General features: G+C 40.8%; 1 protein-coding gene across 17 annotated transcripts in view; it reads right to left on the reverse strand.

Annotated features, from left to right (window-relative positions):
* The window catches only part of ZNF655 (zinc finger protein 655), a 51,310-nt gene that overhangs the window by 29,775 nt on the left and 8,084 nt on the right, over positions 1 to 13,451 (reverse strand). For 6 of the 17 annotated variants that reach the window (XR_014255036.1, XM_082431288.1, XM_082431287.1 and 3 more), the window contains exons 2-3: positions 584 to 785; positions 183 to 344 (exon numbers count right to left, since the gene is read on the reverse strand). Coding sequence is in view for 12 of the 17 variants with exons in the window: in XM_082431300.1 (XP_082287426.1) it covers positions 183 to 258 (76 nt within the window). In the remaining 5 variants the exon portion in view is untranslated. Of the gene's footprint in view, positions 1 to 182; positions 345 to 583; positions 786 to 3,682; positions 7,452 to 7,957; positions 8,063 to 12,210; positions 13,022 to 13,451 lie in introns of those variants that run through there. The other 11 variants (XM_082431294.1, XM_082431285.1, XM_082431297.1 and 8 more) reach the window with 3 other exon arrangements.

Below are 13,451 nucleotides of genomic sequence, written 5' to 3' on the forward strand. Positions count from 1 at the left end.
AGAAGAAACATTAGTGATAGGCTTTATTTACATGTAATAACGTTTTAGGTTAAAACAAAAAAAAGCAGTGTCTTGCACCAGGGTAATTCTAAGCGCACGGTTAATCGTGTCCATCTGATCTGAGGCCGCGGTGGGAAGAACAAAGTTTAGACAAAGAAAGCAGCTAGGTCAGTTCTCCTCACCCTTGCTCTTTCGAGGCTCCTGCTCGAGGGACGGACACGGGGACTCCGGGGACGTCTGTTCAGGCAGCTTCTCCATGGGCCGGGTCCAGTCCCCGGTGCCGCACCAAGGCCAGGATCTTCTCTAAAAGGTCTTCAGAACCCGACCCAAGGGACGGGCAGTCACTTCAGGACAGAGAGCGAGAAGAGGACAGATGTAGGGAAAGCTGCAGGTGCCGTAGGTGCCGCTTCCTGAGCGGTTCCCGGCCTGGGGGCTGTCGGGGGAGCCTCGTCTTCCCTGCAGCCGGACTGGGCCCCGCCGCGGGGAGCGCCCGTCCGTCCGGCAGCGCGCCCCACACCGACCCCACGGGATCCCCCCTGCCCGACCTTCTCCCGCCGCCCCGGCGCCGAACCGCGACACTCACTCGCTCACCCGGCCGCGCGTTCCGGCGGCGTCGGCGACCTCGGCCTCCAGGGGGACTAGAATCGCCTGCTCCTCGGCGCGCACTTCCGGGGCCCGTCTAGGCAGCTCGGAGGTCTAATCTCGATCGCGGGTTCCCTAGGGGCCGCTGGGGAGCTGGGTCCAGAGCGGAGTCGGGTGGGGGGCCTCCTTGGGCGTTTGTCCTCCTTCCCAAGGAGGGATTGAAGGAGGACGGAAAAGATTCTCTATTTGCCCTTCATCGCCCAAGTGGACTTACGATCTAAATTGGTTGTCTCTTCTTTCTCATCCCCAGTGTCCCGTGTTCACCCCATTTGCCTCCTCCGCTCTGCTCCACCCATCTCCACATTCCTTCTTCAAGATCACAGGCCACGCTGACCCTGCTGGGCCAAAACCTGTTATCTATGCCCTCTGTCCAGCCTGTCCTCCTCTCCCTTTGTCGCTTCAACTCAGCTTCCCAGTTATGCCTGGAGCATATAAACAAAGAGGAGGAACGTACTGGTACCAAAGGACTGAAAGGGGAAGAAAAGCCGTAGAGATAGGATCAAGATCCAAACACCTACTGCACCTGGAGTACAGGTTTGCAGAGGCGTATCTGATATGCTGAAGCAGGAAAAAAGGATAAGGATAAAGAGGATTTTCCTGCTAAACTCAAACATAACAGCTACCAGTTATGGGGCACTGAAACCGAACATTATCTCATTAACCCTCACAACAATCCCACAAAGTTGATACTTTTTTACTATCGTACATGCCAGAAGCTGCACAGCTAGCGAGCAAACTAGAGGCAGGATTTCAACCCTGGCGCGTTCAAACCAGAGCCTGGCGGCTAACCACACTCGGGAGAGACAGTGGAGGAAGACGGGGAAATGCTGTCTGCGGGACGTAAGCAACTGCGGGAAAGACGCTCGTAATTACGTCCAAGTTGTAAATTTATTAACATGGATGAAATACAAATATAAAAGGGTAACCATTTTCTTAAAGAGAGTGGGATGAGGCAGCAAAATAATTCCAAAATCAATATTTTCTTGTTGATTTGTACAGAGCACCATCTATTTGAAACCATTCTTAAGTCTTGGATTTAACATTGGTTCCTTCATGCACTCGTATTTTGAAGGGTGTTAAGACTTGATGCCGCCTGATAACGAATGTTAGAGGCGTGTCAGTTTGCCGACTCCAGCAGGAAGTGCCCGTCAGGAGGCAGTTCCTACCACACAGACCACAAATGCCTAGTGATTTCTCTAGTCGTATTTTAAGTTCTCCAAGCTCAGTGTGTCCCTCCCTGGACAATGTTAGTCCTGCACTGGTAAACGCTTGCTCGTTGATATCCTCTTTTTTAGATTTTATGCTAAGTATCTCTCCTCTATTGTAGCGTTTTTTATATTAGTATTTACATTAAAAACTTCTGGGCATTTAGTATATGACCAGTAGCTTTTACATTATCTCATTTAATTTTCATGCTATTAACAACCATACTGTACACACAAGAAAACTAGAAAGGCTAAGTAAAATGTCCAAAGTCATATAGCTAGTGAAGTTCAAACGTTATGTCTCATTCCAAAGTCATTGCTTCGACTCATCTGTCTTCTTTACTCAGTGGATTGTTTAATGCATCTGATTAGGTTAACTGTATCCACCGGCTACCACTAAATATCATATTGCCTGCCAACTGTATTACTGAATGAATGAAAGGACATACGAGGTTACCTATTTGGACGTGAGAAATTCCATTGTTTCTGAGATAACACCCTACGGGCTTCCTTTGAACTTCGTTCTCAAATCCTCAGTTACCCATGTACTATTTCCTAAGGTGAGGCATTCTCCAAAGAGCTCATTTATTACTGCCTTGAAAATGCCATACTCTTTCCTCTGCAGGCCTTCTGACATGCTCTCTTTTGCCCGAAATACTCTCCCTGCTCCACTCTCAGCACTCTCCATCTCTAGTCTACCTCTACCCACCCTTGCTCAAGCCAAAAGCCTAGGAATCAAACTTGACTTTCCCATTACCCCCTGTGCTCCACCACTATAATATAAACAGAGGTGACAGTAAACCTTGGTAAGGATATGTATCCATTAGTAAGTCCTAGTTGTCAGAAAAATTAAGAATGCATTTGGGTCACTGAGAAATGGAAATATAAACCTAGTGATGGCAGTGGGGGTGTCTTGGCAGAAGATGGGAATTCGGGAGATTTGACCTGTAGCCTGTCGTTGTCAAAATTGTCAAGCCTGTTTCAAAGGGTGGGGCGGGGGGGTTCTAACTAGCTCCCAAAAGACACTGGGATATTTTCTCCCAGCTTCCCAGAGAGCTCTGGGAGCATTTAGGATCAGCTGCAAACTAATGGTGAATCACTGGGCATGTAACAGGGAACAAAAACTATCAAAGAAAACGTCTCTTCTCTAGGTTCTGGGATGTGTCCGATACCAACATCACGATGATGGAAAGCTTTGGAGTGAAACAGCCCTGACTTTGAGCTTACTGTGTGACCCTACAGGTTTTTCAACCTCTCTACACCTCAGTTCCTCTATAAAACGGAGCTGGTTCCCTTGCAGAGTTGTTGTGAGGACTGTTTGAATATGTGCATATATACATACATGTGTACGTAGGTAGGTGGACACATAGATAAAATTAGGTGTCCCAACTATTAGATTTCTTCTCTTCCCTCCCCCATCTTCAAGGCTAAAAAGACTAAGAACACAAACTATACTGGACCAATTAAGTATTAGCAAGCTTAAAGAGACAAGTTACTTGCTCTCAAGGATTATTTTGGTTTCTCATTTTTTAAAATGTTTTTATTTATTTAAAAAACACATTCTGCCTAGCTCTACTGAAACCTCAAACTATTTACCCTTACTTTATGTGCCAAGAGCATCCCAACCGAATAACCCTTTAAACTGTAAACATTCAGACTTTATTCCAGAGGTCTGTGGAAGAGAAAGCTTTGTACCTGTACGAAGGAGAGTGATTTATCCCTGCTGTGAAGCAGGTTTCTAGAAGGAACTGAGTTGCAGCCAGGAAGGTGATTCTAAGATTCCCAAATGCTTCTGGCTGAGGACTTCAGATTTTATTTAAAACAGATTCTCAGAGTACCAAACACACCTTTATTCAAGTGGAAGTACAAAAGCACATTCCTAAACCAAATGCATACATGTGATTTTTACATTTTCTGCTATTTAGAGATTACTTAATCTTCTGTTTCATAATCACCGGAGGTGACTACCCGTGGTCTCTATCCATAGGGTATACATGTTCATAGACAGGAAAACGAAAACATGCATTTTTCATATGCTTTGCATTTAGATCAATTCATTTAGGTCCCTACCGTGCCCTGACGAGATCCTATGCTTGCTGATGGCTAAGAGGTAAAATACTGTGGTAGAACTACCCTAGAGGTTATTAGCCATAAGAGGCTTACAGAGTAAGCAATGAATTTTTATATATTTGTTGAGGATCCCTAGTGAATATTTGAACATATGAATTATGAAAGCCTCAATCGCTGGAACGACAACTAGAATTTTAAATAACACTTGTCTTATTCACAAAATATTTTGATGCTTAAGATGGAAAAATACAATAAAATGCTTTGATATCATCTAAAGAATCATGAACTCTTGCTAGGTGTTATGACAGTGACCCTGAACTCTGGAGCCAACATCTGTGCTCAGTTTCATCAATCAAAAAAAAAAAAAAAATGTTATTTTATATGGCCTGTAGACTCTAGTAAAATACAAAAAATATGATGTGTAAACAATTCCAAACAGGTAATGAAAAACTGTAATGGTTAAATTTTACAGGCATATCTGCCATTCTTGAAATACTCTCTCTAAAGATATTACACAAGAACAACAATACCTTTGATGGAAGGCAGCATTCCCTTACGAAGATCTCTGATTTCTTAGTATATGTGCTTTACGTTTTGCCCTATCAAAAGCAGACTTGAGCATTCTGCTGGCCTTCAATGGACATATATAAAATAATTCTGAACTTAGACATGCAGAATAGGTGCTGAATATAGCTAGGCTACCACCAGTCTTGTTGGCTTCCTAAGGTCTTTTTCATCTCTTTTAGAAGGCTGTGAATGCTAACACAGCTAAGAACCTGGGTGTCACTTGAAAATGCTGCCTGCCACTAACTCAGGGGAAACAGAATCCTTCATACTCATGGATGGACAGGGTGTGTAAATCCATTTCTTTTAAAGAAAGATACTTTGCATTAGGACAGAAGACACCAAAAAAGCAAGTAGGGGTGGCATACCTGCTGGTGTAAAGCTTAAAACTAGGAAACCATCATTGAAAGTGCTTAAGAGAATGGAGAAATCAATAGGAATCCAAATGTTACGGCTGGAAAGAAATAGGGTCCTCAGAAAACAGCAGGCCTGAGTCTGTTTTGGAGAGAACTTCAGCTGAGAACAGCAGAAAAAGCTAAATGAGAAACTTTCCAGAAGTTGACATGTTTTAACATTGGTGTAGCAATGTATCTTAGGGAAGCTGTGAACAATAAGAACCAATTTCAGGAAAAATAAAAATGTTTATAGGCCACATTAAAATAAAAATAGCTTAAATGAGTTCCATAAATAAAGCATACATACCTACTTATAACACCCATTAAATAAAAGAATGCCACGAGAAAACAGAACTGCATTCATCAAGTCACCCCTCTGACTAGATTCTCCTGCAATGAAAAAGACTGGGACTATATATTAACGATTTCATATGCAAATAATAATTCTCCCTTCAATATTTTGATGTTGAATAAAGCCTGAAATATGGTGCTAAATGTTTCCACTTGCATTACATCAAATTCTGGTCTGGTGTGGATATTCTGATGATGAAAAAAGACTTGAACTCCTAGACTTGTCATTTACTATATACCCAAATGACTTCTCTTGGGTATGGATTCTTTGCTGAATGAGGGTTGGAATATGGCTGAATCCTCCCACATATACACATTTATTACATTCATAGGTATTCAGCATGAAATGAATTTGATGCTCACAAAGTAGTTTCTTTGACTGAAGGCTTTTTCACGTTTATAGGGTTTCTCTCTAGTGTGTATTCTTTGTCGACTAAGACTTGAACTCTGATTTTTCACATTCTTTGTATCTGTAGAGTTTCTCTCTAGTATGAATTCTCTGATGTCTAGAAAGGGCTGAGCTCTGATGGAAGATATTCTCACATGCATCACATTTATAGAATTTTATTCCAGTATGAATTCTCCAATGGTGACTAAGGTATGAAAATAGCATGAAGCATCTACCACCTTCAATGTATTTGTAGGTTTTCTCATTGGTATGGGTTTGCAGGTGTCAAAAGAGTTTAACACGGACTAATAGCTTTCCAATGTTCGTCACATTCAGAAGGTTTCTCTCTGGTGTGAATTCCCCAATGATGAATAAAGGTTGAGCTGGGACCGAATCCTTTACCACATTCAGGACACACACGATTTCTCCCTGGTGTGAACTCTCAGATGCTGAATGAGGCCTGAACTTGACTAAATGTCTCCCCACGTTCATCACATTCGTAAGGTTTCTCTTTGGTATGAATTCCTTGATGGTGGACAAGGTGTGCTCTCTGACTGAGGTTCTTTTCCCATGCATCACAATCAAAGCCTTTTTCTCCGGTGAGGACTTCCTGTTGCAGGACAAGGTCTGAGCTATGGTTGAAATTATCCTGATAATCATTACACTCATAGGATTTCTCTTTCCTATGAATTTTGTGATGCTGAATAAGGCATGAGGTTTGACTGAAAGCTTTTCCACATTCATTACATTCATGTGGTTTCTCTCCTGTGTGAATTCTTTGATGCTGAATAAGGTGGGAATTCAATCTGAAGTCTTTTCCACATTCATTACATGTATAGGGCTTTTCTCTGAGACGAATTCCTTGATGCTTAATAAAGGTCAACCCACATTCGTTGTATTCATAGGACTTCTCTTCACAATGGACCTTCTGATGTTCAGCTAAGTGTGAGGTATGACAGAAGTCACTGCCACACACAGTACACTTACAAGGCATCTCTCTGTGAACTCTCTGATGTTGAGTGAGGTGTACACTACGACTGAAGACTCTTTCACAAGTGCTACATTTATAAGATTTTGCTCTAGTGTGAATCTTCTTATGCTGAATTACGTCTGAGCTCTGACTACAGGATTTGTCAGACGCCTCACAGGATTTATCAGATGCTTCACATTTATAGGGTTTCTCTCTAGTGTGTATTCTTTTATGTCGACTAAGACTTGAACTCTGACTGAAAGATTTTTCACATTCTTTACATTTGTAGGGTTTCTCTCTAGTATGAATTCTCTGATGTCTAGAAAGGGCTGAGCTCTGATGGAAGATTTTCTCACATGCATCACATTTATAGGATTTCTCAGTGGCAGGAATGCTCTCACATTTATTAAGGTGGGAGAGTTCCATTAAACTTTCCTTATATTCATTACTCTGAAAATCCTGTGTTAGATTTATTTGTTCATGTTTACCAGCTGAATTCTGGTTGAGGCTCATGTCATACTTATCAATGTCATCAACATTCTGTATTCTAAGAACTCTCTGATCTGCATCAAGAGTTGAGTCCAGACTGAAGCTTTTTTCAGGTTCATTACATTCACTGTTCTTCTCACTGGTGAAGGTTTTCTTACTGATTGTTATTTGCCTGAACTCTCTCTCCAGGAAGAGAAATTTCCTTAAGATTTCCTGAAGCCTTTCTAATCTGTCCTCAGTCTTATACACTTCTCTAGTCTCAGGAACTTGGGCAATATCCTTTTTGAGTCTTCCTACTCTCACTTTGTATGAATGTACTTCTTCTGGAATTTTCTGCTTAGGAATCAACAGCTTGTTTTCTTCTCTGGTCTCTCCATCTGATTCAATATATAAATAGAAAATGCAAATGTAATCTGTACCCTGTGCTTAGAAAAACAAAACTTAGAGAGGAGAAAACTAAATAATCTACAATCTACCAGGGTAAGAGAAGTTTATTTACTCTGAAACACAGGAACAAAATCTCAACAGCAGATGGAAGGGCATGAATAGGAGCGGTGAGATAGGATCCAAGTGGTCCAAGGTGTGGTAGAAATAGAGGGCAGGTTCAGCAGAGTAAGAAGATAACCAATTAAGGTGTTTCAATGGAGGTAACAGGGAACTAGTTCAACAGAATTATAGATAAGCAACTTGAATAGGGACCTAGTACAACTTACCGGATAAGGGATGAAATAAGAGTTCATCAAAACTGAACGGAAAAGGAAAGAGCTCTCCATTCTGGGATACAGACAGAGCTCTTCATTGACTGCCAAAGCAGCTACAGCTTGGCTCAACAACTAGACTTTATTTCCCTACTAATTCATCTGATTGATTCTGCCTTACTCACCTGAGCAGTCATCTCTTAAGACTTCTCTATTCTTAGTTTCCAGATCAAAGACCTGTAGATCTTGTTCCAGCTGGGACATCCCATCAGGCTTGGAAATTGGAAATCCTGCTCACAGAGAAGGAAATGGGATGTGGCAATTTATCCCCAGATACTACACCAGCCACTTTTTCTCTTAATTAATGGCTAATGGAGAGAGAAAGTAAATTCTTAGAAGACATTAGGAAGGCCTGGAGAGTGAGAAGGCCAAAGACCTTCTACAGGGAGTTCATATTTGTGCTCTAGAAAGAGGTGTGCTAAGGGGCAAGTTGATGACTTTTGGGAGCATAAGTATTCACTTAGACATACTCAGGGAATTTGGCATGAGTGTGTACCTGTCTTCACAGAAATTATCATTATCACTCCTCATCTGTTGCCTACAGATTACTCTTTGTATTAGACCTGGCCTACAAGTATTAGACCTGGTCAAAATGGAGGTCATCAAAATATAACTCTGCTGGACTGGAGAAAGGTGAATTCTCAAGCACCTGTTGTGTGGTGAGCTAAACTGTAGCAACAGAATCAGTGAAGGCTGAAAAAATATTCCAAGGACCAATCTCAAGAAACAATTCATTTCAGGGCACATGAGGAAACAAATAATAATATGACACATCCTTACCCCTTAGGAGCTTATACTCTTGTTTATTCAACAAACATTTATGGGGTGCCTCCTATATGCAAAGTATGTAGGAGATAAAGAGCCCAAGCAGATAAGGTCCATCCCCTCAAGGACCTTACACTCTAACTGCAGAGACAGATATAAACAACTTACTGTAATATGATACAGTGAGGAAGATGCAATAAAAGTGCATTTTCACACAAAATGGTCTTTCTCTGGCTTGCATAATGGACTGCTAGGATCTCATCTCTTTTAAAGCAAAAGCAAGAGGCAGTCTGCTTCTGAGGCGGGGCAGAACTATTACAGTATCAAAGGGGCAGTTTTTACACATATTCAGCCCATAAAGCTTCTAGTAGCACACATACAAGGTCTAGCTCAAGGCCCTCATCTCCAAAAGCCTTTCTCTCCACTTACTGAATGTCTACAAAATGTATTATGTGTTCCTCTTATCCTGCCATGTCTCTACATAATGAAGTTTACAGATTTTTTAAAACTGTTTTCAGGTATTATCACCCCTACCTGATTTATAAACTCTTTGATAGCAGGGACCATGTACCTTGTATCTTGCACTTCTTTTCATTCATTTATTTAAGAGCTACTCATTGAGTGCCAATTTTGTGCCCAAGTGTCAACAGATAATCAATGTTTTAAAAAGGGCTCTGGGCCTGAAAAGTATGATAAACCAATAGTTGTCCTATGGGATTCCACGTGACAGCTTAAGAGCAGGGAGATCAGAACAGATATAAAAAAGGCATTTACTGTGTTTCTGAATTCCTGTTGGGCATAAATAGAGCCAATTCTCTTTTTGGACACATTTTAGTTAAGGTCCTCCATGTCAAATGAAATAGTTTTGCAAGTTTAAAAAAAGTTAGTATGGCATGACACAGCAACTACTCTGCTCAGAATTCTGATAACATAATTTGCAACTTTTGACAGATATTTATTAAGGTGTTTCTAAGTATTTGATAGTTGAATTTTGGTTATTTACTCTATATCTACACTTAAATCACTTACACACAACAAAAAAGATCATCTTCTTGTTGGATTAGGGGTTTGATTTTAGACACATGTTTAAGGTAACATAGGAAGGTATAGAGAGAATGCCTAGCAGGCAGTTAAGAGATACAAGACTGCAGTTTAGAAGAGAGAACGGGATTTAAGATACAGACTTAAAGTCACTTGTATTATCAAAATATTAAGCTAAGATTCACTAAGCATTTGGTAGGTGCAAAGTACCACACCGAGAGCTTTATAAGCTTTCACTCACTTAATACTCACCATACCTTCAGGAGACAGGAATTATTACTGTACCAATTTTACAAATGGGAAAACTAAGATTCAGAGAGGTTAAGAACGTTGCCCAAGGTCATGATAACTGGTGAAGCTGGGGCTCAAACAGACAGTCTTATTTCAGAAACCGGCTTTTAAATAATCTACTAGTAAAAAATAATGACTGTGAATGAAATCCATCCCTTCCTCTAAATATGTACAGAAAGAGAACAGAAGACCAACATAGTGACAATGGAGCAAAAGGTGAAAATAATAAAAAGAACAGAGAAACAGTAATTAGAACAATACATGGAGAGCCAGGATCCAACAGATTTAGAATCATGACGTTTAATTAAAAGGGACCTGAGAGAACATTTCGTGTCAAAGGAATGAAAATCTCTTCGTAATAGGCACAGCCTGAGCAACATTCAATCTGAGAAAACTCCATTATAAACAAACAATTTGAACACTCTCCTGAAATCTTTGTCTGTATTAAGAAATCTGGTCCATAGCTCCCACCACTTGCTGCCCCTTCAGAAAGAACATGTAAGTAACCAGCACAAGCCAGGTGTTTACGCACATAACCTGATTTAAGCCTTGACACAACCCAGGAAGCAGACATTATATTTTGTTTTATAGATGAAAACGTCATTATAATCGGTTTAAATAATCTGCTCAGTCACAGATGGTAAATGGAACCCACAGTTAATATTCTTTCCAATCTATACTAAGGGTCACAGAAAGCATTAAAGCAGGTTTTCTCACCACTGGCCTGAATGCCTTTTTCCTAGATTTAAGTCAAAAATCTATGCTTTCAAAATATGCATTTTTCCTATCGAAATTTGAAATTTTTCCTATCTAAAATTAATTTTTTATTAAAACATTTTGATTTTTAAAATTGAAACCTTGACAGTTTTCTAATTAGATTTATTTTTAACTTAATCTGATCTTTAAAAAAACGTTTAAAATTCACCTCATTGTTTGTTGCCTATACCAGTGCTGTGCTAAGATTTTAGCCATCTGAAAGCTTCATGCTTTTTTTCCTGGTCCTTAATAAACACACAAATAAAATCTCTCCTTAGCAATATTGTTCCTGTGTAGATACCTATTATAATGGAATGTATCCTTTAACAATTTTACTTTTTCTTGAATGTATGCCCTTTCTGCTCCCAAACTGTACAACCTCATGCCTGTCTGTCCAATTTATTGTGGCCATTTTAAATTACCATCATAGTACAGAGCCATAAAAATATAAAAAAACACTATACGTGGCTGGACTAACTGTCCTAAGGCACAAAACAGTGAAAAAGCATGGGCTTCAGAGTCAGATCTGAGTCCATAGCCTAGCTTTGACCCTGGATGGATCACTTAACTCCTCTTAGCCTCGGGTATAAAACAGAATAATACCTGCTCACAGGGTTATGGTAAGGATTAAATGAGATATATGTTAAGTACTTAGTAACATACTGGTTGCTCAGTAGTGAACTGTGGTAGTGAAAGACATTCTATACAAAATCATTTTTGCCCTCACGACATCAACTTCAAAAAGCAAGGGGTATGTGCCAAACATTCCTGATTTATCAGCTCACTCACTATCCAGTAGAGTTCTGGGAAGCAGCTTTCTAATGCTGTCACCTAACAGGGCACCTGCCACACTGCCCCATGTGAAGTGTAATCCAAGCTTTTTTCCCATTCTTATTATTCTCCAGCACTAAGTCACAGATAACTTCCCTTTGGGTATGACCCCCAAGCCAGTAATTCACTCACTGGCAATAGCATATGCTTCTTTTCAGATTTGGTAATGAAAATTTTTACCTACTTTTTTATTCTTTTACTCTGTTCATACTCTGTATATTTATTACTGTGTAGTGGAAGCACTTAACCAAAAGACCAAAGTTCTGATATCTGTGACAAATACAACTCAGAGCTACTATCATGGGAAAAAGATATGAACTGGAAAACAGGGCTGCTAAATCAGAGACTGAATTATAAAGTCCTTATTTTACAACACCAAACATTAAGCTAAGTTAACTAAGTGTATAAACTTAAATTTCAGGTGGAGTTTGCTGAACCCCCAAATATGAAAATTACTTCCTAAAGATTGTAAAAAATAATTACTAAGGAGAGGCTGCTGACTTGGTCACAAAAACAAGTTGAGTAGGAGGGCTTCTTTTACGTAATTGTGCCCAGCATGTGTGAGTGTGCATATGTGTCCTGTGTATGTGCAGAGATGACAGAGGAAATGGGATAAAATTCAGTCTAATAGTATGCTGTGCTGTTAGGCTGATTGAACTACTAAGAAGTTTCTTTACTCCAAAAAGTAGACAGGTTAACTGTTGGAAATTATGTAATTATTAGATATTAACAGTAGTTTACAATTACATATCACTTTACAATTTACAAGTTGTTGAATATACATTCAATTTGACAGCCTGAAGGAAAGACAGCCTTTCCGCTCCATCGAGGAAAAGCTAAGGAACACTTGATCAGGAAAGGTCATATAAACGCATCAATCTGTACAGCCCCACAAAGAATAAACGGGACGAAGGCAGGACCCTGGAGGGGGCCACAGGGATTTAAAGGAAGCAAAAGACTAGAACGTTAGAAAGGCCCAGGGGCCTCAGGAGATTTAGGCAACAGAAGGGGCAGGTCATGTTCACTACAGAAAAGGAGGGGCACACAGTATACGTTCCACAGTCTAAAATAACATGAAAAGATCATAAACGAAGAGCTGGAGTCGAACTTTGTGGTTTCTGAGAACACAAGTCGATGACCACCAACCATGGCTTCTGACTGAACTCAGAATTCAGGGTTCAAAATTCTGGTTGCAACGGAGGGCTTCCTTGGCCCTTTGAAATTTATCAAAGGTCATCTGAGGAGCTGCAATTTTACATGGTGGTGGCATCCTGAGAAGCATCTACTCCATCAATCAAGTGCAATATCTCATAATCGTGGAAAAGGAGTTTCCGAGCGGGGGCGAGCACTATCGATGGGAAGCCGATACCTGGGCCACCTCTTGGAGATTCCTGCTGAAAGGACTGCAAGAGTTTCTCCAGAGAAAGCACTTGCCTGGGTATGACTCAGGGCCGGGCAGGAATTCACACTATGAATCCGGGTGGTGGGAAGGCGGAGAAGTATGCCTACGAAGATCAAAGAGCCAGGAATGGAAAACACACTACAAACCTTCCCAGCGGGCAGGCTGCCTCCCCACAGATAAGAAGACATCTTTAATCCTGAGTGTAATCAAGGAGACAAGACCACACCCTGGATGCCACCAGCACAGGCAAAGCAGAAAAGAGTTAAAAAAAAAAAAAAAAGAGAGAGAGAGAGAAAGAGAAAAGAAAAAGTATGATTAAGTACATACATACATAACAAAGAAAAGAGCAGCAGAGACAGGCAAAAAAAGAAAGAGGAGCAATGCTCACACCGAGGGGGATGCCGACAACTCCCGCCGCTCCTTCCCTACAGCACCACAGGTCGCCTAATCTCAGCTGCCAACTGCACCATCCAGATGGCAAAGGAGAGACTCGGTCTAAGTCTGAGACTTCTGCGGCTCGGGCGAGGTTACGC

This window comes from Balaenoptera physalus (assembly GCF_965194825.1).
Source record: "Balaenoptera physalus genome assembly, chromosome: 16".
NCBI lineage: Eukaryota > Metazoa > Chordata > Mammalia > Artiodactyla > Balaenopteridae > Balaenoptera > Balaenoptera physalus.